We start from the raw sequence: 27,373 nt of genomic DNA on the forward strand, positions 1-27,373 counted from the left end.
AACAAAATACCAAAAATCAAGGAATACTGCATTTTACATACAGATTTTATTCTTATCAAACAAAACGTAATTGTTTTGTTTTGGATTTTTTTTTCTATTTAAAAAAGTTGACCTTTGTTTATTTCGGTCGAATGACATGAAAACAATCGTTTCTCCTTATCAGACAAATGACTTATTATCTCAAATCTGATTGGTTTCTGATAAACTTTTCTGCGCTGAAAGTGACAGTAGTTTTAAAATCAAGACTAGAAACCGTTTTCCCACTACAATCTTAAAATAGATCTGATTTTTAATAAGATATTAACGGGTACAAGTCAAGCATAAGCACAACAAGGGCGTGACCTTCTAATAACCGACAAGGTTGTATGTGTATTTGTTCTAAGTAACTAGCAAATTGTGCCACAGTTGCAATTCATGTTGGTATATATTTGTTATCAACATTTTGCCAACTTTATAATTCGGCTGAAATATCTGGAAAACTTTACCAAAATTGAATGAAGTTCTCTGGTTTCCAAAAGAAAGAAATGGAAAGTTAACTGGCATTAAAGATAAAGAGAAAAAAGCTAGAATAAGTATGACTCTTACCTGGGTGACTTCTTCCTGACGATGACCATTGGATAGCTGCATGTGTGATTTATCTTTAATACCATTGGACGTAGCATGTGTTGAAAAACTGACTTTCTTTTCGTTGTCAACGTCATCTCGATGAATAGTACCATTTTTATGAATAGAATCGTATAATTTGTCATTTTTTGGAGTTGCTGTGTTTCTTTTCTTATTTTTCTTCTTTTTGTCCATTCTTCGAATTAGGAATATTCCCATAATAATAGCACCAGATAGAATAACAGTTACACACACAATGACAACAACAATCAAGGCATTATCTTTTTCTGCCTCTTTACGTGGTAAGACCAATGGTTTGTTCGATGAAATAATAATTGTTAAGTTTTGTTTATCTCTTCTTTTCGGAGTACCACCGTCTTCCACTTGGACTGTAAAAATAAATGATTTCATGTCGTTTGCAGTTAGTGCCCTTGCAAGAGTTATCTCTCCTGTTTTTGAATTAATTTTAAAAGTGTTCTGTACCTCATGTTGCAGTATAGAGAATGTCAAAACGGCGTTATTGTCCGTATCATTGTCAGTTGCTTCTACGTATGTGATCACAGAATTTGTCGATTTTTCGTAAACCATTTGAACTGTTCCATTTTCCGCAGTCGGGAATTTAATAACCGGATCGTTGTCGTTTTCATCAACTACAAACACTGTCACGTGAGCTGTGGAATTCAATGACGGATTGCCTCCATCATATGCAATGACATTGAAGCTATATCCATGGGGTCGTGACTCTCTGTCCAGTGTAAGGCTTGTAAAAATTGATCCATCTGTTAAAACTTTAACTGCTTCAATTTCAGGTTCGGCTACGAAATTAACTACTGCATTTTTGCCACTATCAAAGTCGTGAGCAATTACCTCCCCTACATACAATCCTGGTTCTTCATTTTCTTTGGCGTGCATAACATAAACAGACTTGTTAAATTTTGGCGGGTTGTCATTAACGTCTGTTAGGTTAACGGTTACTACAGCAGTTCCAGTCAATGAAGGCGAACCCTTATCTTTTGAAAGAACACGAAATTCCATATATGGGACCTTCTCACGATCTAAAATAAAATTTGCACGAATATTTCCAGTTTCTGCATCAATTCTAAAATCATGAGCTGATGGTTCAATAAAGTAAACAATCTCAGCATTTTTCCCTAAATCGAGGTCAAGGGCCGACACTTGGACTATAGAGGCACCAACGAAATCATTTTCTGAAATTACGACTTCGTACTTGTACTTTTGGAAGGTTGGACGATGGTCATTTTCATCCAGAACCTTGACATTAAATTCAGCTGTACTATTTTTAGGTGGTGACCCGGCATCTTCACATACTATTATCACTTTGTAGATTTCAGTTTTTTCACGATCTAACGTTTTCGAAACTACAACTTTGTATTCGTTTTCCTCTCCAGTTATTTTTTCTAGTCTGAAAACATCATGTTGAATTGAACAGGTTACATCACCATTTTTGTCAGTATCATCATCAGAAACAGCAATATGCGCAACAGCGGCGCCGACGCTTGCGTTTTCTGATATTTTGGCCATGTCTGTGTTGGAAAGTAGGTTGACATTAATAACAGGAGCGTCGTTACCAGAATCAAGAACTGTAACAAAGATTGTAGCCTGTGACATCAGAGGAATGGTGGCGCCATCATTTGCTTCTACAATGATTTTGTATGGTTCTCCTGGAGTGTATACTAAAGGCTTTAGTGTAAATATACTACCAGTAGATCTATTGACGGCAAATATCTGTTTGATGTTGTCTGATTGATGAGGACTAAGCTTGTACGTAACCATGCCGTTCTCGTTAAGGTCAGGGTCAGTGGCCTTGACATTGAAAACCGTACTACTAACTGCTGTATCTTCTCTGACACTTATGCTATACGTCGATTGGTTAAATGACGGTGGATTATCATTAATGTCCGTTATAATGACGGTTAAATCGAGAGTGCCTGTAAATATAGGATTGCCGCCATCTTCGGCAATTATTTGCAACTGGTACCCATCGACTGTTTCTCGGTCTAATTTCTTGCTTACAACTAAACTGACAGAAGAACTGCCATCAACGTATTTCACAAAATTTAGTGTAAACGGAGTATCTTTTGGTTTTAGTGAATATTTCTGAACAGAGTTATCCCCACTGTCCATGTCGACAGCCCCAACTATTGGAGAAGACGACCCGACAACAAACGCTTCTGATAGTTCTAAAGACATACTACTTTCTGGAAACTTGGGTTCATGATCGTTTATGTCAGTTATTGTAATTTTGACTTTAATTTTCTTGAAGAAAGTTCCAATTATAGATTGAGCCACTATATCTATTGGTAAATCACATGACGTTGAGAATTCACATTCCTGTAGAGATTCCCTGTCTAGTCTCTTACTAATATAGAGAGAACTCGTCCGCTCGTTAACATTAAAATAAGATGCATACGTACCATCTAATATCGTATATTTCATATTATTCCGTTCAGAAACATTTAAACTTTGGTTTAAGGAAGAATCGTTCGCTACATTACCGATATAAGAACTTATATTCCTTTCCTCTGGGATGGTATAACTTAGATCCAATGATAAAACATGAGAAACGAAACAGCACACAACAGTATACGTAATAACAAATTTCTCCATTTTCAATTTAGTTCTCAGAATCTCACTTATTTCACATAAATATGCATTTTCTTGTGTTCTCCTTATCTTTATTTCCACATCAGTTGTCTAAATTTTGTCATAAAATTAATCCAAGTTTTCTGACTAAACTTTCCATGTAGGCCTGAAATAATAAAGATATACAAATATTGATGTAAACTTAGCAATATAACATAGTTGACGATCTTGTATAAAACATGTTAATCCTCACTATATAATAAACTTTCACTTGTATTCCTTTACCTTGTCGTTTTGTTTACAGTGTTAATGTGTGGTACCAGCTAATCCCCTCCTTCTTAACAGGTAAAAATTATACCGTTTGCATACATTTTCATTTTCATATTTTCACCTGGAATTACTATCTGTGTTAAAAGTCCCGCCCCTAATTACCGATATTGACCAATCGTTGTTAAGATATTCAGGTGAAAATCAATAACTGACAGTTATACATTTAATTGATTTTTGAGTATTTCTTCCTATTTTGTAAAAGAATTTATATGACAGGACAGAACATTGAATTTAATTATTTTAACACCCTGGGACAAATTTTATGTTTGTGTTGAAACGCATTCACTTCTAAAAAGTGTTACCAAATTATTGATAGGATAGATTCTGATCTTTATAAACTTTATAATGAAGATACGATTTAATGAAGAAATCACTAATTATCTTAATTTCTTTGCTGTAGTATATATTAATCTAATAATTCCATGCATGATAAAATGATTTAAATATTTCACTCTTGTCCGCACTTACGCTGTTTTCATATAAAAACCAATAGTTCATCAAAAATACTATTTTAGCCAGGAACAAACAAAAATTTAAAAAAATACACTGGATAAACATAGTCAACTCCCATGGAAAAACTGATCATTTAAAAAACGTTGAATTGGATAAAAGTGCATAATTTTAAGTGATTTTAAAAATCAATTATATAACCAAGAATCTTGTTAACTTGAAACTTGATCTCTATAATTTTACCATTTTTCTTTAATGTTAAACGTATTTCCATACAATTTATCAATATAAGTTGTAGCTACGCTCTATTATTATCCAGCGCGACCTAGGAGAGACTAATTTCTTTAAATTCATTGAAGAACAAAATTACGCTAGTTTTTAACGTGTTTAACAAGCCATAATTACTAAATACAGGACCTCCGTCCATCAATTATTTGTCCATTTCGTAATCACCCCCTCCCCGAAGACACTTACACTTATTATACGATTCAAGGGTTGATTTGAGATTTCTTGTCATTTGACAAAAGCATTCATGCTCATATGAACTTAGCAAATAAAAGTAAATAAAATTCAAAGCTTCAAATGAAAAGCAAATTCTCAATCAATCTAAAATGAAACTTACACAACTTTTCAATCTAATTAAAATTGGTAAAAACTTGAATTTGAGACTTCGACACATGATGTTAAGTAACTCATTCACTTGGAACAGATACATGCCCGATTGCAAATGCAATGATCTATGTCGATTGTACATCTGTTCAATTTCTACACATGTGTACAAACTTTAAAAAATACTATAGCATCTAACACTGATTTCAGAACACTACTGACAACAGAAATGCAACTAAATTGATTAATAATTGTTGGTTGCTTATCGTTCAATGGCAAATATTTCATGCATATTTGAGGACAACACTGGTTTTAAAATAAGTATAAATTCCTTACAATATTTTAACCATATATTTACAATCTGATGCGTTATAAATAAATTTATAAAAAAAATGTAAAAACAAATATTTGCCTCTCAAAATGAATAAATGTTATATAGTTTTGCATGTAAAGAAATCTATTTCTTTAAAACTCTAATTTCTGCGATGTATTTTCGAACTTAAAATACTAATGTTGAATTTTATATTCATAAAATAAATGTTATTTACTTTTTACTATATATTTAAGTCAGACTCGGTGAACCAGTTTCCTATAGTAACATAATGTCTAGATAAACGGAATAAGATTGTATAGTGTTGATATGCTTTATGTGCCAGTTGCGGAGATAATTGACAAGCAACAACTAAGTAATTTTCTATTTTGGGTAAATACCTATTATGATTACTTTAACATCTCCGAACATGCTTGTTGCTGCAAAAAACATAAAAACGACAACTATAGTATATGAATTCTCGACATACCTCTTTGCGCGCATGCAACTTGTTCAGTTTGTTTCTCGGAATGAAATAAATCAAGCTTCTATAAAACCTTGATCAATGTGACTTCACCATATGCCTTAGTTGACATTCCCCAGTTTTATTATACCCTATCTGTAAGTGGTCAGTATATTTATTTTCTCTAAATTCTGAAGCACATAATCACCCTTGCACTTCACCAGGAAAATTTATAAACTTATGGTCTTGGTGATGACTTTAAATAGAAAATATCAGGGACTTCTCTCAACTAAATAACAAAATAATCGATATTATATATACTCTTGTTGGAAATATACAAAGTATCAGATATTCTAGACTAGACAATACAAAATCGTACATTGCTTAGAATTTATTTTTTCTATAGTTCTCATGTTATATCTAGATCTTACAGTACACACTTTTAAGTTATTAATTTCATTCTATGCTGTTAATTTCAGCAATCTATTTTAATGCAGTAAATAGTTTTCTAATTTACATCAAGAAGTCATTTAAGTAATTGAATATCGTGTATTTATCGCGCTTTTCAATAACAGAAAGTCAAATATCTGAAAGACCCCCTCCTGCAACTATTGAAAGACATTATTTAAATTGCATTATAATTCTTAATATCTTGGTGTTAATGAGATATACCCAGTCAGGCTAATACTCAAATTAACTTTACCAACAAGGATGTAAATCCAACTGTTTCTGACTCACTTGCACACACATATTCAGTTCTCTGCACGCATTATCAGAACGTTTCTTTACCAGTATTATCAGAACGTTCCCTGACGGTACTATCAGAACGTTCCCTGAGAACATTTTCAGAACGTTCCCTGTAAATATTACAAGAAAGTTCCCTGACGATATTATCAGAACATTCCCTGAGTATATTTCCAGAACGTTTCCTAACGTTATTATCAGAACGTTCCCCGACGGTATTATCAGAACATTCTCTGATAATATTATCAGAACGTTTCTTTACGGTATCATCAGAACGTTTCCTTACGGTATTATCAGAACGTTTCCTTACGGTATCATCAGAACGTTTTCTTACGGTATCATCAGAACGTTCCCTGACGGTATTATCAGAACGTCCACTAACGGTATTATCAGAACGTTTCCTTACGGTATCATCAGAACGTTTCCTTACGGTATCATCAGAACGTTCACTGACGGTATTATCATAAAGTTTCCTTACGGTATCATCAGAACGTTTCCTTACGGTATCATCAGAACGTTTCCTTACGGTATCATCAGAACGTTCACTGACGGTATTATTAGAAAGTTTCCTTACGGTATCATCAGAACGTTTCCTTACGGTATCATCAAAACGTTTCCTTACGGTATCATCAGAACGTTTCCTTACGGTATTATCAGAACGTTTCCTTACGGTATCATCAGAACGTTTCCTTGCGGTATCATCAGAACGTTTCCTTACGGTATCATCAGAACGTTTCCTTACGGTATTATCAGAACGTTTCCTTACGATATCATCAGAACGCACTACCGCACACAGAACATTCCTAGTGTGGTTAAATAATTACTCTTGTATTTTCTTTAGACCAGTAACTTTACTTCTACATCTTACAAGCTCTCACATATGCTAATTTATTTACCCCTATTATAGTTTGTGATGAAACTTTCATGGTTTATTTATATTGATGGTAAATTTTTACATTACCGTAACATTTGTTATCGTTTTCTTGTTTTCAGTAATTGGGGGATAACGAATAGTCTTAACTCTACACCAAACGATGATTACTTTCGAAGTTCTTTGGCAAGTGAAAGATAATTTTACGGTTCGATTTACATTTACGCACAATCAAGAATTGAAATTGGTAGCAAAATATTCCAGATAGGTATCTCACTATTACGGTTCTCTTTAGCAAAGTTGTCATTTCTAGGTGTAAGAACGATGAGTATTTATGAATAACATTTCAATTTGCTATGATAATATCTGCTAAGTTGATTCAAATTATATATATATGCAAGCAACCATGATAAAAGTTACATGCTCCCTGTAGGATTTTTACTAAACGTCAATTTCATAACATTTCTATCTTGACGTAGTAACTTTCGCATGCAAATTTATACATGTCATGGTATTTAGCGATCGGAAAATCACATAGAATTCTGACTGTTATGTAATTTTTACAATGCAGCATTTCTCATTGATAGTCTGTTAACTATATATGAACAATGCAATAACTGTCATATCATTGTATCACGTGATCATATTTTCATTATTAACCAATAAATGCCAATATATTCACACTTAAAGACCAACATAATATTTTATCACCTTTTGAAACATCTAATGTGAAGTACACCTTGATACACAGGTGTGAAAATACTTCATGCTGTCAGCTACCTGTTAATTAAATCATAAAACCTTGTTAATTACCTGCCACAATTAACAATATCAGACACATTGAAAAAGGTGTTAATAAATTAATATTGTTCTAGCAGAAACTATGATAGCGGTACGTCTAAACACTGCTAAGGACTACTTAGTGCACTAAGGACTATACAATGCCACTAAGGACTAGAAGGAGTGCTGTTGTGAGAATTATTTTTACATATTATGTTAGAGATTGATATTTAATGCATAAATTTCAAATTTTATAGAAAAATAATCATAAATAAACAAGATATTCAACATTATTTAGGCACGTGCCCGTTTTTCTTTGATATGCCGAAAATCAATGAACCGTTTGACACGTGCCAATTGACATAACAATTGATTAACAATCATAATCTTTTTATTTTAGGTAATAAACAATTGTATCTAAAATATTTATGCTTAATATTTATAATTAAATGTGTTGTTCTTATGAAAAATGATTAAAAGAACAAATAATTTTGTTTTTGTTTTACTTCTTTTCCGACAAAGTTATTTGCCACAGGTACACAACTTCGATGTGCGCCAACTAAATGACTTATAAGTAAGAGTGTGGTCAGCTTGTTATGTGAGAGATATGAAGACAAAATAAATATATATATATTGATAAGTGTTTTGTTTATATTTTAATTTCGACATAGATGCGTGTATATATACAAATGGTTTCACTAAAAAATACGATGGAATTGAGAGAGAGAAAATTATGTGGCGTTCTTGGGGTTTTTCCAAACCACTAGTTGTTAACCAGCTTGATATTAGTTTACAAAGGCTTCATACGGTACTTATTTGTGTGTATATTTCGACATTTTATTATTCTTCTAAAAGTAAAAGAAGTTGAAAAAATCATTTCCCAATTTTTAGTCAGATTAAGTTTCATTTTCAAATATATAAAAGAGAAAAATGTTTTAAAAATGTTCCACAGTTTTTAGTACAGTATTCAGGAATTTTTTTCAGTATTTGTTAATTTAGAGCTAAAGATATAATTCTGACAGAGAAAGAGAATGCTTCGTATGAATGCCTTGAAATATGCCTTTACCACATGATGTGTAAATAAATATTTTTTTGTAATACAATATGATTAGAATATTCAAACCTAAATATATCACGCGAGAAAAAGAAAAAGCCGACAGAAATATTTTCAACTATAATTTCTTTAAATCTACTTTTCTTGAAGAAGAATAAGTATCACAGGCACTTGTCTCAGTTAAAAATTTCCTAAACGGGTATATCAGAAGGAAATCCGATTAAAAAATTGTCTGCTTAACATAACGTACGAAATAATTTATGAAATAATGACTTATGTGGTATGTGCTTTACTGAAGGCCCGAAATATATTACTCAAACGGGTCATATATGAACTTAGTGTGGTTACATGTAGTAAAAATGCATTATCTTATTGGTTTCGTTTTGTCCAGTTATTCATCTCTTAATGTCTTCATATATGAAAATAAATTTTGAACAGTGCACCAAAAGAAACAAACTAAAGTGTTCCAGCTCCAAACCAGTCTATTGCTCAAACGCATGTCAGTCGTCGCCTGTCACCACATTAAAGCACGCTTGCAAGAAATTATAAACAGTATAGAGATACGGGTACAAAACAAATTATAAATAACAAGATGAGTTTAATGAAAAAGCAACAAGCATCTGCCGGTTATTCAAACTTCAACACATACTTTAAAAAAAAATTATATATAAATGTGAATTAAATATCTATAAAAAGATGTATTTCAGTCACTTATTAATATGAACATCAAATACAAATCCGACATTATATATATCTCTCTAGTGACAAATTTATTATTTACAAGAAATATACACTTGAGAAAATACTTCTTCATTCTGAATTTTTTGTTAATAAAATTTCAACAACAATTCATTTATTAGTATCCAACTTTACCAAAAGGATTCCCGTGTAATCAGTTATGTAATTTGACACGTGTCAAACGGTTCATTGATTTCCGGCATATCAAAGAAAAACAGGCACGTGCCTAAATAATGTTGAATATCTCCTTTATTTATTATTATTTTTCTATAAAATTTGAAATTTATGCATTAGATATCAATTTCTACCGTAATATGAAAAGAAATTACATATAACAGCTCTCCATCTAGTCCTTAGTGGCATGTTATCCGTCCTTAGTGCACTAAGGACTCCTTAGCAGTGTTTAGACCCCTATGATAGTTTTCATTGTAATTTAGTCGGATTTTGGAGACGATTTTACAAACTTTTCATCATAAGCTTAATTTCTATTTCAGAAGAATTCAATTGATATATTTACGTTTCAACACGTCCTTAATTGAATGACAAAATAAAGGGATTAACAGAAATATTGTAAAACTAAATTTTTAAGCGTATGCACAAATTTAAAACGGTATCTAGGATATGCGTTAAATTATCTCTTTGAAAACCATCTGATCTTTTTATGATGTGTATACAGATAGCAAACACAGGGTCTAATTTACAAAGGAAGATATGAGAACCATTCGTTTGCCGCTCTTTACTCTGGGATAACATTGCTAAATATAAAGAATTGAGTATTTAATTTTATTGCTCCAAATTTCTGTATGTTGTTGCATTTTCTTCAAATATGGTTAGTAATTTATCAAGATAGATAAATAAACAAAGAGCTTGTCGAACCAACCTAATCTGACGAAAAAGAAAACAGAGTATTTACATTATCCTAGAAACCAAACAATATATAAGAACGCGACCAAAGCATAAATGGAGATTTACACCAGATATAACAATAAACTGATTTTAAACTTTTTGTTTTATGTTATAGATAATGCATATTTTAAGGTTTTTCTTGTCGTAGAACACACCGAGGGGTGTCAGGATTGATCAAATGAAAGACCGACCGGAGGGAGGTCTTTCTTTGAACAATCCTGGCATCCCGAGGTGTGTTCTACGACAAGAAAAACCTTAAAATATGCATTATCTGACTTATATACCGTCAAAAAAAATATTAATTTTATAAAGATTTGTAAAATTTTGTATTCTATTTTACCGACAACACTAAAGTGGGATATTCCTTTCTAATGTGTTCAGGTTTTAATACGCCCTGCGGCTCACTTAGAATGTGAAATAAAACTCACTAAATAATTTAGATATAAACCTTTTAAAAATTATTATCCATACACAATAAAAATATAACTGTAACTGCATGCAGTAAGACACAAATGTATTGTTACCATCCGATAACGGTGTATGACAATTACAAGACACATTGTAAGTAATTTATTGTACCTCTTAGCTTATGGAAAAGGGGGAGGGGTATGTTTTTTTCTATTTGCTATGTTATTTCTATCGCGGAAAAGTGGTGATTTCTTTTTTTAACAATTTTACTTAAATCGAATGAAAAATTTAGAAAGATTGTCTTTTGAATAGCAATATATTTATTAAAAGATAATCAGGATATGATTATATACCCTCCGCACCCGACCCTTTTTTTTAGTTACATTAATGTTATTTAATAGACTGATATATTATCTTATTAGTTGATCATTTGATAAAGTAAAAGGTATACATAAATTTTAAAAAGTTAAGAACTGACACGAAGACGAATATAAATACATGTAGGTCACGGTATGATTTCCTATTCAGTGTGTATCGTTCAGAACATGCATGAAATATTTGCCACTGGACGTTAAGAAAGCAACCAAAAATCAATCAACCTATTCAGTTTGATCCAATAAGATTTTCAAAATCTTACACAGGAATATATCAAATCTGGATTTATTTTCTGAAAGTCTACATTAAAATTCATCTGACATATATATGATAATATTTCTTTATTGTAACGATAAATTAAGAAAACTTCACGTTATTTGTTTCTAAAAGTAAAATGTGGGACTACAATGACAGTTTCTTTTACACCTATCATCGATTGAACTTTAAAAAATAAATTTCCAAATCGGCAACAAAAAACTATTAGAAGAATAAAGTTTTGAAGTAGGTTATAGATTGCATGTTTATCAAAGGAAATAATGACCTCACACAGGTCATTATTTTATGCCTTGGAGCATATATCATTGAAACATGGTATCGTCCGGGGCGATTCTGAAAAAGAATGACCTGTCGTTCTGAAAGAAAATAACTCCATATAGGTATATTCTTGTAGCCCTTGTTATTTCAAGTCAAGCTAAAAACATCCGACAAAGAACAAAACAAAGTATTGTTGGAGCCATTTTGAACGTAGTTAACAAGTTGTTTTAACGTATCAGGAAAAGGCAGGAATTAAAAACGAAATCCAAGTCTACAAATTGTTCATGTTTTCGTCAGTGCACGACCGTCAAATAACCTTTTGAAACAAAACACATTGTTGACATGTTAAGATGGAACTCCTTACTCTCGTTCATAAACTATTAACAAATAAAAGGAAAGGTGCATTCATTTGCATTCTTCATGTTCTCAATATTGTTTGTATTTATAACAATGTCTCACCACTAAACCAGAACTAAAGGTCACAATACATGCAATATAAGAAACTCCAATCTTTTATAAGAGTTTGCTATTCATGCCAGATTCCATTATACACTTTTATTATGTATCATTAAGAGACTCTACTCAATGAAAACATAATCTATTCAAAGTCTTTTTACCATTAAAATCAATAATATATTTTTTGTGATTTATTAAAATGGTTCTCGTTTCATTAATTCAATATAGAAATTCAAGGGTGAGTCGAGTACATCTTGGGTAAATAATTCACCCATTTCTAGATAAAGGTTAAATGGAATAATAAAGATATGATTAATACCATTTCTAAAGTTTGGGAATATTTCTTTATAAAACATGGAACACACTGAAATATCCACATAATATTTTCAGATTGGTATGTTATTTTTTTTTCATTTTTGAACTGAATCTTTGCGTTTTAATATTTTTGATATCAATGATAAATTGAACTAATAAAAAATACGTGGAGCTGCGTAAAGTAGATGGGTTCCAAGACACACTCTCCAACAATAGACAACAACCCTAAAATAACAATTACACTACAAATATGTTTACTTTTCTGCATTGGCTAGAGGTATAGGGGGGGGGGGGGGGGGGGGGGTGAGATCTCACAAACATGTTTAACCCCGCCGCATTTTTGCGACTGTCCCGAGTCAGGAGCCTCTGGCCTTTGTTTGTCTTGTATTATTTTAACTTTTAGTTTCTTGTGTACAAGTTTGGAGTTTAGTATAGGGTTCATTATCACTGAACTAGTATATATTTGTTTAGGGGCCAGCTGAAGGACGCCTCCGGGTGCGGTAATTTCTCGTTGCATTGGTGACCTTCTGCTGTTGTCTACTTTATGATCGGGTTGTTGTCTCTTTTGCACATTCACCATAGAACCAGAAAGACGCATTTAAATGGTAACATATATGGTCTTGACGACAACAACCCTAAGAAACAATAAAACCAAGAAGACACTTTCAAAGGACAGCACACATCTATTAAAAAAACAGAAGACCCCACTCCAAAGAACAAGGAGACCTTTTATAAAGGATGACATCATCTCATCTTAATTCACCAGATACATAGTGATGATACGTGTGCTTAGGAACGTATATAATGACAGATATAATTGTTCCCAGATGTATTATTTACCATGATTTTTGTCAAATGTTTTTGAACGGAATACGCTTTCTTTTAATATACTGATGACTTGTTTATTTGTTAGTTAAACAATACTCTAAGAAATGGAATATATTTTCAGGATAGGAGATTGTTAAAACATATAATCAAGTTGTTAAGATAAGACAGATGATGCAGCGGACAAACTGAAAGATACGTAATCAGGCCAGTAACTGAAAAGTGGACCGTATTACTTAGGTCAAAACTTGAATCATGAAAAAAATGTAACAAGCACCTGTTTTTCAAAGTGAGACACGCACATAAAGTACGTTAATCTTCTATACCATGCATGCACTTCTTATAGCTTTAACGTCCCAAAAAAGACCGATCACGATTTCATTTCTTTATATTTAAAATCCGGTCACCGCCATCAGCGGTCAGACAGAATAAGTTTTGAAGAAGTAAAATACAAGAGAACCAAAATTAACCACAGATTTAATGGACCAATAATCAAAGTGATCTCATAAATAAAGTCCACATTTGTAGTTATAAATATGATTCAACATCGGATTGGACATGGTTGATTTACGGAACAACAAGTTATGTATGTGGTCATTACAACTAATCTATCCCATTATCTATTATGTCACCAACAAAACCCTCTACTCAACATACAATTAACTGGCCATGTCTTTTAAAAACAAAACATGATTTTATGAAAGCGTGGCGACTAATGTTGTTCAGAACCGATGGACACACATTTGTTTTTCTAATGCTTTCAAGTTTGTAAAATTTCTTTTGAATAAATGATCCATGTAAACCCTTTTCTCATAACCTCATAATAAATGAACGTATTAAACAATTGTATATGAAAGCATGTATACATATATTTGGGATAACCAGACGATATGTCTCATGTATAAGGATTAACTTCTTGAACAATACAAACTATTTTAAGTAAGAATAAAACAATATTTCTAAACCCAATTTATAAAATGAAGACTATATATATGAGAATTTTCTGAGTGAAAGGTACATTTTAGATTGAATCACGGTTGGTAAGGGATCTCTCTCTCTGTTCGAACCAATTGTCCTACATGATTATAACGAAGTCACATTTTTTTCAAAAATCTTCTTTTCTAGTTAGATATAAAATATCTTGTGGTGCCGTACGATTGTATTTATATCACTATGAATCCACGTATAATAAAGGTAACTAAAAATGAAACTTTTGAGTTGCATGCCTATCGCCTATCTTCACAAATGATTGTTCTCAATGCCGGTTTTACACAAAATCTCTCTATTTTTCTAGTTATTGCACACGGACTCCAAGTATTTACGAGAAGTGTTTGGTTTGTTTTGTGCAAACTCTACCTCATGTCAAAATCAGAAATGTTTGTAAAACTAAATATGTCAAACATATTGCCGCAAAACCCTCCAAACCTTGTACAATCTGTCACCTAATTAGGATTTTATTGGTGTAATTGAATTATCAGTATTTGATCGGTGTTGTGGCAGTCCAAGATTTAAGTGGGACTAATATTTAGACAGAAAATGATTAATGGGTTTAACACCTTCGACCCTTATCTCCGTCCCCTACTCAAATCTAACTAACATATCTCTTGTCCTGCGCGGACTAATTACAGAACGATGATACACGCACTACTCAATGTTTTAGAGTTACGGCAGTTGTCTGTCACACATAGTTTTGGATTGATATAAATCGAAAATTAATAAACGAAACTCTTGAACGTGTGGTCAAATAAATTCTTTGGCATTTGACCACGTCTGTGCATAGAAATTCAAAAAAGGAAAATAGCTATTCTTATTCGCAGGCTCATGTTCATATTCTGATCAACGTCTGTGGCAAGTTTTACAAACAGACAAACAAAACGCCTCGAAAATAAATAACTATTTTGATTTCAGAAGTACACAACGAATGTTAAATGCCCAGGAATATACGTTTTTTACATGCCTGAGAACTAATCAGTTACATAGAAGTTGAAAGCTTAGTTTTTGTCTGCTTTCTCCCTTACATTCTATAAAGCCAAAAGATTGTTTTCAGAGGTAAAAAACAAATTCTTCAAAGATTTATGGTAAGTAAATCGCCTGGACGGTTGTGCAAAAACAACATCATTTAAAAGAAATACACTTATTTTCGAATTGCATGCAAAAATGAAAGATTTTCATGTAAAATCTACATAAATATATCGATAATTCCTGAATTTTACAATCAGAAATTTATTGCATAAATAACCTCAACTGAAAGAAATACACTACTTTTCGAATAACACCAAAAAAATATATGAAAAATTGTCCATTCGATATCAATACCACTAAATATTGCGATCATTAAAGCCGATCTGTTACTTCTACTTTTAGAAAGCGTATACCTAATTATAGGTGTCAAATTTAAACTTAGACTTACCTGTTAAATTTCAAAGGAAAAAACGTTTTTATGATCGTTATCTTCAGAAGGATGTCACCTTAACTTTGTAACTCTTTTGTCCTAAGTTGACATGTATCACAATTTTTTCTATACCCACTAGTTTTCAGGTAATTTAGGTGTTTGTACAAGATATAAGATAAACTGCAATTATTTAGACAAAATGAATAGAAAAAGGCGACATGACATTATGTTTTGTAGCTTGAGGGATGTTCCGAACGGACTGCCGCCATCAAAAGAAAAGCGGATGTTTTCCTCATTTATGCAGCGCCAATTACCATGGTATTTCACGACTGTTTTCTCAGTCAGTTGAATCGACTATAAAGAAAAATGAAACGCTGCACAAAATAAATATTATTCTTTCATTTGTAGTGTCAAGTTAAGGCTCCTGTCGAGAGAGGAGTGTAAACTCATTACGTATAAGATCTATATGTTTATTCACGTGTCGAAACTTACATGAAAATATTATCATGGAGAACAATTCATTATGCACAAGACTGGGAAAAGATAGAAAATACTATAATCCGTCTTTTCAACCTAAGGCTTTGGATTAATGAGATTAAACTCTTCTAATAGATGTTTTTGCTTTCATTTAAATATTGAATAGCTGATTATGACATTTTTATTCTGTTTAAATGTTACGTTAGGATATTTAAGAAGAAGATCTACTCTGGTATGTGATGTTATTGTCGGACATTAAATGAACACTAATTGATTAACACTACGGTTGTAAAAAATGGCGTAATATGATTAATGCGGATTATTCGGATAAACCACCCAGATCTTAACTGGATTATTAACTTGACAAGATTTTCAAAATTTTGATAAATATTGTTATATTTTAATCTCTTGTATTCTTAATGTATGTTTTATATTAATTGTGTAGCGATGACTCCCTCCTTAATAAATTCCATAAGATAAGTGCCAATGCATAAAACATGAAATCCAGAAAAGACCACATACGGGTATTTTATATAATCAAATCAAATCAATATATCCTTTCTATAAAATAAGTCATTGTCGGAATAAATCTTTAAAACACGTAATTTTACCTTTTGAATCTGTTAAATTGTACCCAAAACACAGATTGACCATTTCCTAAAATAAAATGAATCCATATAACCAATTTAAACTGTTCAAAAGTAGTACTGTGATTAGTTATGCAATGATGTGACAGAGTTGTCTCTCTTTAGTAGTCTTCATTATAATGCAATATATTCACACAATAAATGTTTAAAAGACCAGCAGGCGTTTTTAACACGTACTGAATTAAATAGCTCTAAAAGGACATCTCGAAATAAATGTCACTTCACAACGGATGGTGTATGCAAATCCGCCATACACTAAACCGCGGGAAACCTTTGACAAGGTATTAATTAAGCTATTTACTCTTTTACTATTCACATTAAATTAGTTTCCGTTCAGTGAAAGGGAAAACTTTGCATTCCTTCTTCTTTGATTGATAATGGATATTTTTGGTTTCTTGGTCCAATACTGAAAATATCAATAATTTGTATAAATTGGTCGATGATTCACTCCAAGGTTGGGTTTATAATTTAACTATTAGAATTGAGAACCATCCATTTGGAATAATTTGGCTTTTAAGTATTTGAATCTGGAAAAATTGAAAAGATGCTAAATAATTTACTTTGTATGACATTTGCAAGGTATTGTAGAAGTATGAGTTCAAACTGGGACTGAACATATTCAGAGGCAAAAATGCCTTCGTGACCCTGAAATAAGGGTCATATTTGTTTTGGGTTTGCCGAAAGCAACACTTGAAAAGTGACTGATTGAAGTTTACATATAAAGTTCTTGAGTACTCTAATAGTATTAGAATAAACAACATCAGGTTTTGGGCCTAAAATGACGAAAATTAATTAACGATGTATAACTATAAAGCTTTACAAGGAGGGTATGTGCTTTGCAAGAGACATCTGGTTATTCCAAGCAAGACAATGAAGCGTATAAAAACTTTATTTTATTTCATTATTCCTCAAAGTTGTAATAACAAACTTATATTGTAAAATTGTTTTCAAAACTACATTAAAATGGCCTAATTTTGTTTATAAATGTGATCTGATCGACATACTTACAATATCCACTTAAAAAAGGGGTACGAGGACGGCATTATCGTCATTATTACAATTAGCTTTTAACTAAATGATTCGCAGTCGAAATTCAACGCAAGAGATGAATGATATATATTAATTATATAAGTAGTTTTAAAACGAATAGCGCAAACATAATATTGGTGAAAATAGATTGTGGTGCAATGGAAAAATCTCCCTTTAAGGATGTTCGCTATTCTCGTTTTAATAAACCTACATAAAATGGCCAACAAGAAAAGCGACAAAAAGACAAACCGTCAACGTTGAAAAGAGTCCTTAAGATTGAGTTATACATACGTCCACCATATCAATTACCGGTGTGACGGAAAGACTGTGCCACTGTGTTAAAATATCAATGGCAGGCGAATTTAGTAAATATGTATTTTGTATAAAGAAAAAGAAAAAGAAAAAGAAGAAAACAGGAGATGGACACATTCGAAAATAACGAAAGTTATTCTGCTTTGCGATATGTCAACTATATAACGACCCTAAAACCACATATTATTGGACCACAAAGTATAGAGATAAATATGACACTTTCACTGGACTGAACTCTCTAAGACCATTTATTACATTTCTGTTCTGTCGGGTGGAAAATGTTTGCATGACCTCTTTGTTGTCTTCATTCCGTGTCAAACATATAATGGTTATAATTATGGGATTGACAATATGGATTTTTTTTTAAATTATCGATTTTGAAATCATCAATATCTAAATATGAAAATTTAATTGTGAAAAAGTGGACAATATGATATATATTAAAAAGTTCAAATAATATTTTTGAAAACTTTATACAAACGTTTGAAGGACCGTTTGTGCAGTCAATAGACAAATCGGTTCAGACTTTGACTCTTCAGTTAGGACATAACATATATTTTTTGAAATTCCAAAACATAAAATAACTTTCAGTACAAAGTAAACATAGTTTTGTTTTATCTCAATCAAACATCAAAGTTAAATGTATTTCGACATAGATCTCGTAAACCGTGTCGTTCATTTATCATCTGAACAAGGAACCAGGCATGTAATAAATCTCCTGGTCACCTAGCCGTGTATTGAAGGAATGTTTTGGACTAAAGAGCAATATTTTTTGTTTGTTTGTTGTTTTTTTATTCATTCAACAACAAGGATATTATTGAAACATAGACAGTCTGTTAAATTTAAGTAAACATGTACACATGGTATATGAAGCCCCTATGTTTTCCTACAGGAAATAACATGTTACAATCAGATGTAGCATTAAGTAAAAAAATATATTTTCCCGCGACTTAAGCAACGAATTGATACACACACATATAAATCCGTATAGAATTGACGTCTGGATTTACTAATATTTTGCTAACTGGCGCAACTGTGTGATCTGTACAGTTATTTGTAATTGCCCCATGAACAGTAACTTGTAAGTGGGTCCTCTTTTCCACCATCCCCCTCTTTTCCGACCAAATATAACATGGAATAGCATTACGGATGTAAAAATGAATAAAAAAAGAGGCAAGCAAAGCATACTGCATTTTAAGAAATGGAATAAAAGTTTCAATGTTGGGCGGTCTTCTCCCACGATATACGAGAGGTACAACAATCAAATCTCGTATACTGTATGCCGCCGACAGATCGTAACTTCAAACGCTTGTATTAAAAGTTGTTTTATTATTCTTTTACCAAATTAAAATATAAAAGTGCTATGATATAAACAGGAACCATGCACAGTTCTCATTTGACTTTAAGTGTTTGTGACAAGATGGCGAAAGGCAAAGAATGAACATTATGTTTGTCTCCACATGCAACGTGTATGACAATAGGACCACAATCGACAATGAAAATGGATAACAATTGGTTGTTGACCCTACACCAGCAGTGCGTCAAGAAGAGGTTTTTATGCTGCTTTTAACTCCTATTCAGTTATAGAATTTATTGAATTGATGATTTGGTCAATCTCAACAGGCAACCTGACTAATTGAAATTAAGCTGGTTATAATTGTGATTGCTCATTTCACCATAAAATGATCTGTAATTAAATAAAGCTTGAGCTGACCACCGCAGTTCGAAATCTGTACTTTGTAAATATGGTCCTATGAAGACTGTTCGGTGTTCCTATTCTATTTTGAGACGGAAAATACATAAATATAAAAATATAGATGTGACCTGTGATTGCCAATGAGACATCTCTTCACAAAAGACCCAATGACACAGAAATTAACAACTCTAGTTCAGCATGCGGCCTTCAACAATGAACAAAGTTTACTCTACAATTATGTAAGATACCTCTCGGTGTAACATTTGGATATTTGATTCGTTAGGTTTCATTATCATGTATTTCAAGTCTCCCTTTTGATCGTGTAGAAAGTCCATGGTTAACCATTAAGGTATATTTATATGCCGTATATAAAAGGTCTATGGATGGCTTCTTATCCGGTCGTGCGAGGACTGTTTAGCCAGTCAAGGTCTTTAAACACTTCCCTCATAATTTGCCTCTTACAGTTTACGAACTGATACTGTATCATAAGAGTTTAATTAACTGGTACCGTATAAACACTGAAAGCCGTATACGGTGCACTGCATGCAGCTGTTGACATCATTGGTCTTTGGTTTTACATGCTGAATGATTCCGCAGTCTCATTGGCAAGAATTTCGTTTCTCGATATTTTTATACAAGAAAGTTTCAAAGGTCCTTTTATGTAAACATGATTAAACCCATGATATAAAATAAAGCTTGCTGTTCTGTGTGAGCCAAAGATCCGCATTGAAAACCTTGGTTTACTTTTACAAATTGTGACTCGGGTGGAGAGTTGTCCCATTGGCACTCATATCACATCTTATTATATCTATAACACATTAAACAGTATACCCTCGAACTATGTAAAATACTCAACAATAAACTAAATGTGAAAAATAAAATAAAGAGATATCAATTACACTCTGGTAATTAGATGCAATAAAACGAAAAGACCATATACATCAGTCAGTAAGAAGATGACGGCAACTGAAATACAGATTTCTAGGACGGGACAATAATTATTGCGGCGAACTTATTTAACAACAAAACAGAGATTCACACCATATATAAGATTTTGGATATCTATATCGTGTAAAATTTGAATTAAAAAATACAACTAACACTCTTTATTCATATTTTAACTTCTAAGACATTTTGAAGAAGATCTAGGGTTTATAGCCCGTCCCTTTGTCGGGCATAAACACGTTGCTAATGAATGGACAAGTAAAAGTTGGTTAAATAATTGATATTTACAAATCAGAAATACAACACATAAAACAATTTATTTGACGATTTTCGTCCATTAATCACGGTCATGACTACCGTGCAATAAACCCCTAATTGTATCGACTGACAGCAGAGTCCATACATTTGTACATGAAATAAATATTGACTTTAACGACTGAATTATTACCCCATAAATTTTAACAAATGGTGGGGCAATCACTAAAATATTTCGTATCATGATGGTCAGTTTAAGGTGGTATGGGTGTCTTTTGCCATCTTGGATTGTAAAAAAACAGAGAATCTAAGGTCCATATTTTCTATCAAATTAGCAAAATTTGATGCAAGAATGCAGATATTTCATGTGTTTTTACATTTAAAAGATCCAATTTATAAGAATATAACTTATAAATATAAATATATGTACAAGTGTAGATTATTTTTGGTTGTTTTTAAATATTTTGAAATTGTCATTTTAAGGGGAGGTAACTCTAAAACAGTGCATTTTCTGTTGGATTGTTCATGGAATTTTCCTACTTTGTATTTTAGAAGGAAAAAACGCACGGTGACCCTATCTTTTCTTTTGATATTATCAAAGCATTGTTTGAAAGCTATATTTTCCTAATTTATTTTACAATTCTATCATTTCATTAAGTTTCTATTCACAAAATGGTGTTTTTCCCTGTATAATCCATACAAAATGTGTCATTTTGTCACGACCTGTAGCTTGAAAAAATGCACGGTGACCTATCATTTTTATAATATTTTTTAACATGTATCAATAGATACTACATTTTGGCAAAGTATGAACAAATTCTATCATTTTTATTTTAGACTCCCATACCACCTTAAATGCAAACTTTGTCATACGTTACCCATTTAAAGACCGAGTGTAGTATCGAAGAAGAAAAAAATGTCTAAGACATTCAGTTTGTTACTAACCGAATTTAAATGTTTATAGGTGCTCTGTCTTCGTTTTAATAACACATAAAAAAAAACTTGCAAAATTGAAATAATAAACACAATCAAACGTATTTATATATATCTGAAACTAGAAAATAGTTGGAATAAAACACGTATTGAGCGCAGAGAAATGAATCTTTTTGTTGCTAGTTTGGTTTTTTACTTAGTTTTCGGGGAGGGGTCTTCTAAGAGTCAAATTGATTTTTTAAATGTTCGTTGTATACCGTTCGACTTTTTCGTATATTTATGTCTTAGATCAATTCTTTTATGAAGTCATTTACATCACAAAATCGAATTTGTACATATTGGATATTTTTCACGCATTCTCGGTGACAAAAGGGAAGACTCTTTAGAATGATGTAGACATCGCGTGCATGGAGCAGACGACATCATTTGAAGTTTGTGTTACATGGTGCTAGCCCAACCCCTCAACACAATTATATGTTTAATTGACTTTTCTGATGAACTTCAGATAAACTATAAAATACCGTTCATTACACGATATAGTTAACTGCATGGTGACAATCCAACTTATTAAATAAGAAATCTGACATTCATAAACTATTTACCTTTTGTCGTTCATTCATTCATTCTTTGAAGTGCTGTTTCTTTTCAAAAATTTCTATTACAGTTTATAATGACACTAAATCAAATTTTCATAATTTTTCCATCTGGTATCACCCTATCAATGAATCTTTAATCGTATCAGTCCGCTTCATATCACATTAAAGAATCATCTATTGAAATATGTTTTTCTTTTTGTTTTCTCTCTGTGTTATGTCCATCTCACTGAACTGTCCATTGGTCAATACTCCAGACCATTGGATGTTCTTCAGTTATAAACACTAATGACCATGCAGTCTGCAGTTAATTCAATTAATTACCAGATATATCATTACCTCCACACGTCTTATCTTATATTTATTCCTGTACAAATGTGTGATCTTGACCGATAGAATTTTTTAATATGAAATAAAGTACCTCCAACTCGAGATCTCCAAGAAAAATTAAAAACTATGATTACGGTTTTCCAACCAAAATCTTAAATGACAAACTATATAGGAAAATAGGTCAACAAATTATTGATGTTACGTTCAATCCTAATAAATGGATGTTGTCATTTAACTTGTAAAATAATCCATTTACAACAAGAGAAAAAAGATAGCTGACACTTTTATACCTGATCCGGACACAGCTTGTGCTGTCATCCGTCTCTGACTCCGGTATTATTTCTTATTAACGAAATCAGAGAATACACCAGAGGTAAACAAAATGTAATTTATGCAAATGTGATTAGCGCTAATGAATTAACAACTCGTTAAAAGTGACCACAGAGAGTATCGAGTGCAAGATGCAGCAGACTGCCAAAGGTGCTCCCGACTGCATAAATCAGGAGAATTCAAAGAAATAATTGAGCCCCCAACCGTTCGACGTAAAAGAAATTGAGTTTGCATTTATTGACCAGTCATTTGTGGCTGCGTTAATATTTTATTTTTATAAAGAGAGTAAAACAATTTCGATTTTTTAATAAATAATTTCAACATAAGATAATTTACAGATCAATACGGATTGTTTTTTTATAAAAATAAGAAGATTATGATTGCCAACGAGACAATTCTTCACACGCAGAAACCAAATTATGTGATATACTTAACAAACATTTTATGTCACTATACGACCTGCAACACTTAATAAAACCCATACCGTATAGTAAGCTATAAAAGAACAAGAACGAATGAGCCGGGCTTAGGAATGTTTTCTGGCAACAAACCTTCCCCTTGTCTTGGACAGTATGGTGTAAACGATAGGCGAAAGATACCAAAGGGACATGCAAACTTATAAGTCGAAAATGAACTGACAACACCATTACTAAAAATAATAAAGACAAACAGACAAACATAAAACACAAAAACTGGGAGTTATATCAGGTGTTCCGTAAGGGTAAGCAGATCCTGATCCGTGTGTGGCAACAGTCGTGCTGCTCATGTAAGATAACACCCAGTGGTGAGTCTTATTCTACAGTTCAAATTCAACTTATATTGTAGATTTAACTGTACGCTTTAAAGCTACTCTTTACCAAAATAGAAAAGGTCTAACACAATTTCAAGATTGAACTAAAATAGAAACTTAGGATATTCGGAAAATGACATGTACGTTCGCTTCAAAATATTCTTAAAATATCACCATGTTTTACAAATTCGCGCATTTTCAAATTTGATGGAAAGTATATATATATACATATCATATCAAAAAGGTATATCAGCGTCTGTGGTTTTCGCTTAAATTTTATAAATTCAAGATTTAGAAAAAGTTTCTCGGTTTGAATATATTGACATGATTCATTTGACATCGTGCTATTATTGAAGAAGGATATCTGTTATCCGAAATATCTAATATTTGTTCATTTTATAGTTATTTAATGGTGATGTTGTACCCTTTTTGACTTGTAACATATCATATCATATATATATATATTGTTGTGAATCGAAGTTAATATAAGTCTCGACGATTGTTGACATGTTCCGTAAAGTGTTTATTTGCGGTATATGTAAGGTGGCATTAATGACAAGCTGATTAATCATGAAAACTGACCACACAGAGGTGATCATGTTGGTTTTTAATATCATTCAAGGTCGTACATATATTACTTTGAATTTGATTCTAATTAATATTTCGTCCAATTTTCTTAAAAACAATATTATTCATCCAAATCGATTTTCAAAATCAGTCTTCACCATGCAGGAACGCTCAAACCTTGATATTCAAAAACCAGGGATGTATAAATAGTTAGCAGCTACCGTGAAACATTTGAAACTTCATCGATGATTATAATGGATTATGCTTTAATTAATGATGATTTCTGTATATATATATATAGCATATATACATGCCAAGTTTATATGTTATCGTCACATTTCATTTATAGAGCCATGCAGCTTCTGAAGAACTTTTATAAATTTTCATATTCGTGATATTTAAAAGTTTATCAAATCTTACAATCGGGTTTGGATCGGGAAGCACGACTCTCACTTTCGGCTTGATTTAAAACTGAAATCTGAGACTTTTATGACTGACATATATTTTCTGTTCATACTTAACTAGCTTATACTTAATATTACTTTTAAATATTTATAGAACATTTCCACGAGTTTTACACTGTTTTCTGAGGGTTTGTCGTTAGCTGTAGTGATGTACTCGGGGAACAACAAAGTAAGCTTTTCTGAGGCTTTTGGAGACAGTTAGATTTACGATACAGATTATGAAGGTGAAAGGCTCTAGTTTAAAATACCGCGAAATCAAAGATGTTAATCAGTATAATCATTTTTATTTCATTCGTGACACTGTTTGTGTGAAAGTTCAATATTGACGAAGTCTTTGTCCCTTTTCATGGTCGACCACTAATCAACAGGGTCATAAAAATGTTTTATCGATGACCAAGCAACGCCCGCCATGATATCCCCAAATACCGATAAGGCAAATAAATGTTATCGAACGTCCATCTTTATTGGTAGTTTTAAGTGGAATAATTGAAGGGGAAATGTTTGCTTACATTGATATAGATGTTGGGTTATTTGTGTAATTGCTATATAAATTGATAAATATTTTAAGTAAAATTCAGAAAAGAACCGTATGTTCCATATCGACATTTTACAATGCAATAAAACAAGAATTACATCAGCAGAAACAACAGCCAGAAACCCGTGGCTGTCAACAGTAATCCAGCGAAATATATTTCAGAATTTACAAAACTCTGTATTTCACTATAACTGACACTAGTCTCAATACTAGGATGTACAATAAATTAGTTTCTGGTGTATGCCACACAACGAAAATGTATATATCGTTCAATGCTCATATCCTATCTTATATCGGTTCTGTCTCAAATAATGAGCAGGGGCAATAACCAGACAGCCAGCCGTTCTTGTGTGCTTGTAACTTTGAATTACTAGTCAAAGATTTTGTTGGTTTGATTAGACATATGATAATTCTATATTTATGAGTGAACGCCTTCATTTTCTTTTTTTTTCATGATGCATGTATACCGTGTCTTTCTTTTTTGCTCAATGACCTGTTTTTGCTCAACACAATCGTTTACTTGTCTTGAAGCAAGGGTGTTATATTGCTTGAAGTATACTATAGTACAAAATAGTTGTTCCCTCACTTTGTACGGACGATAGTCCTTTTAAACGCTTGTCGAAGAAAACAAAATCTTCCGAGGAAAAAATAATCTGGCGGCAAAAATAAACCTATTCAGTTAAAAAAAAAGGAGCCTATATTGTATCGGTTAATATCTCGACCAAATATACTTTCATTTATCTCTAGTCAAAGTTGTCCAAAAATGCACCCTGCGCAATGAGTGAAATATTAATAAATGTGATAGTTACCACTGTCTGTTAAAACATCAACTTATTCAAGTTTACTTTTTAATAGGGTTTTATCATATTTTAAAAACTTCTATTATAATTAAAGACGTTTTTAGTTTCAATGTTTGAAATCTATATATCTAGAATTTTGTTTCTAGCCTAAAAATTGTTATAATGTATATTTTAATATTTTCATCATGATTCGTTAAAATGTGATAAATTGTAAGGAAAATATAAACAGACTCACCATTCTACTGTAAGACCAATTGTTGAATTAAAATAAAGTTCTTAAATCCTTCGTCTCGTTTTGTTTCGTGTCACAGTCACATGCCCGTGATCTGAAAAACAACATGCTTTCAGATTGGAAATTAGAGTTCTTCATAACTATTATAATATCGTCCGTCACTAATAAGATAATTATTGAAATATCACGCCATCAAGGTTGAAAAAACAACTCAATATTATAATGATCAAATTAGAAAATTGTCCTGTTTTACAAGTTTGATAATGACGAAGGCAAGAAAAGTTTAAAAATACGGCGAATTTTTAAATTTATAATTAACTGATAGCGAAGGAATGTTTTTATCGCACAATTTGAAGGTACCGTGGATAATTGGCCGGACGCACGCCATTTTTACTTTATATTATGTTAAATCTTTTTCAAATATAATTATAATATTCATTTAACTATGTATGAACATTTAGATAAGTACGTGATACCATTTAAAAGCAAATTGATGTCGTTGGTTATTAGATAGATTCTTCCTGTCAAATTGGACACGGGGAGCGTCGTCTAATGTCATTTTTCATCCTTTAATCAAGAAAGGCGACAGGAAATTGCACAAAGTACAAATAAATGGATAAGAGTCTTCGTTAATCAAATTATTCCGCTTTTCAATGTATTCTCATTTATTA

General features: G+C 32.0%; 1 protein-coding gene across 7 annotated transcripts in view; it reads right to left on the bottom strand.

The window, feature by feature from the left end:
• The window catches only part of LOC134695687 (protocadherin-9-like), a 42,069-nt gene extending 15,298 nt beyond the window's left edge, over positions 1-26,771 (bottom strand). For 3 of the 7 annotated variants that reach the window (XM_063557036.1, XM_063557042.1, XM_063557043.1), the window contains exons 1-2: positions 3,493-3,621; positions 586-3,373 (exon numbers count right to left, since the gene is read on the bottom strand). In XM_063557036.1, the coding sequence (XP_063413106.1) occupies positions 586-3,231 (2,646 nt within the window). In that variant the 5' untranslated portion in view covers positions 3,232-3,373; positions 3,493-3,621. Of the gene's footprint in view, positions 1-585; positions 3,374-3,492; positions 3,622-5,396; positions 5,490-15,785; positions 16,048-22,663; positions 23,170-26,705 lie in introns of those variants that run through there. The other 4 variants (XM_063557041.1, XM_063557037.1, XM_063557039.1 and 1 more) reach the window with 4 other exon arrangements.
• Positions 26,772-27,373: the final 602 nt, after the last annotated feature.

Source organism: Mytilus trossulus, chromosome 14 (genome assembly GCF_036588685.1).
Source record: "Mytilus trossulus isolate FHL-02 chromosome 14, PNRI_Mtr1.1.1.hap1, whole genome shotgun sequence".
Lineage (NCBI taxonomy): Eukaryota > Metazoa > Mollusca > Bivalvia > Mytilida > Mytilidae > Mytilus > Mytilus trossulus.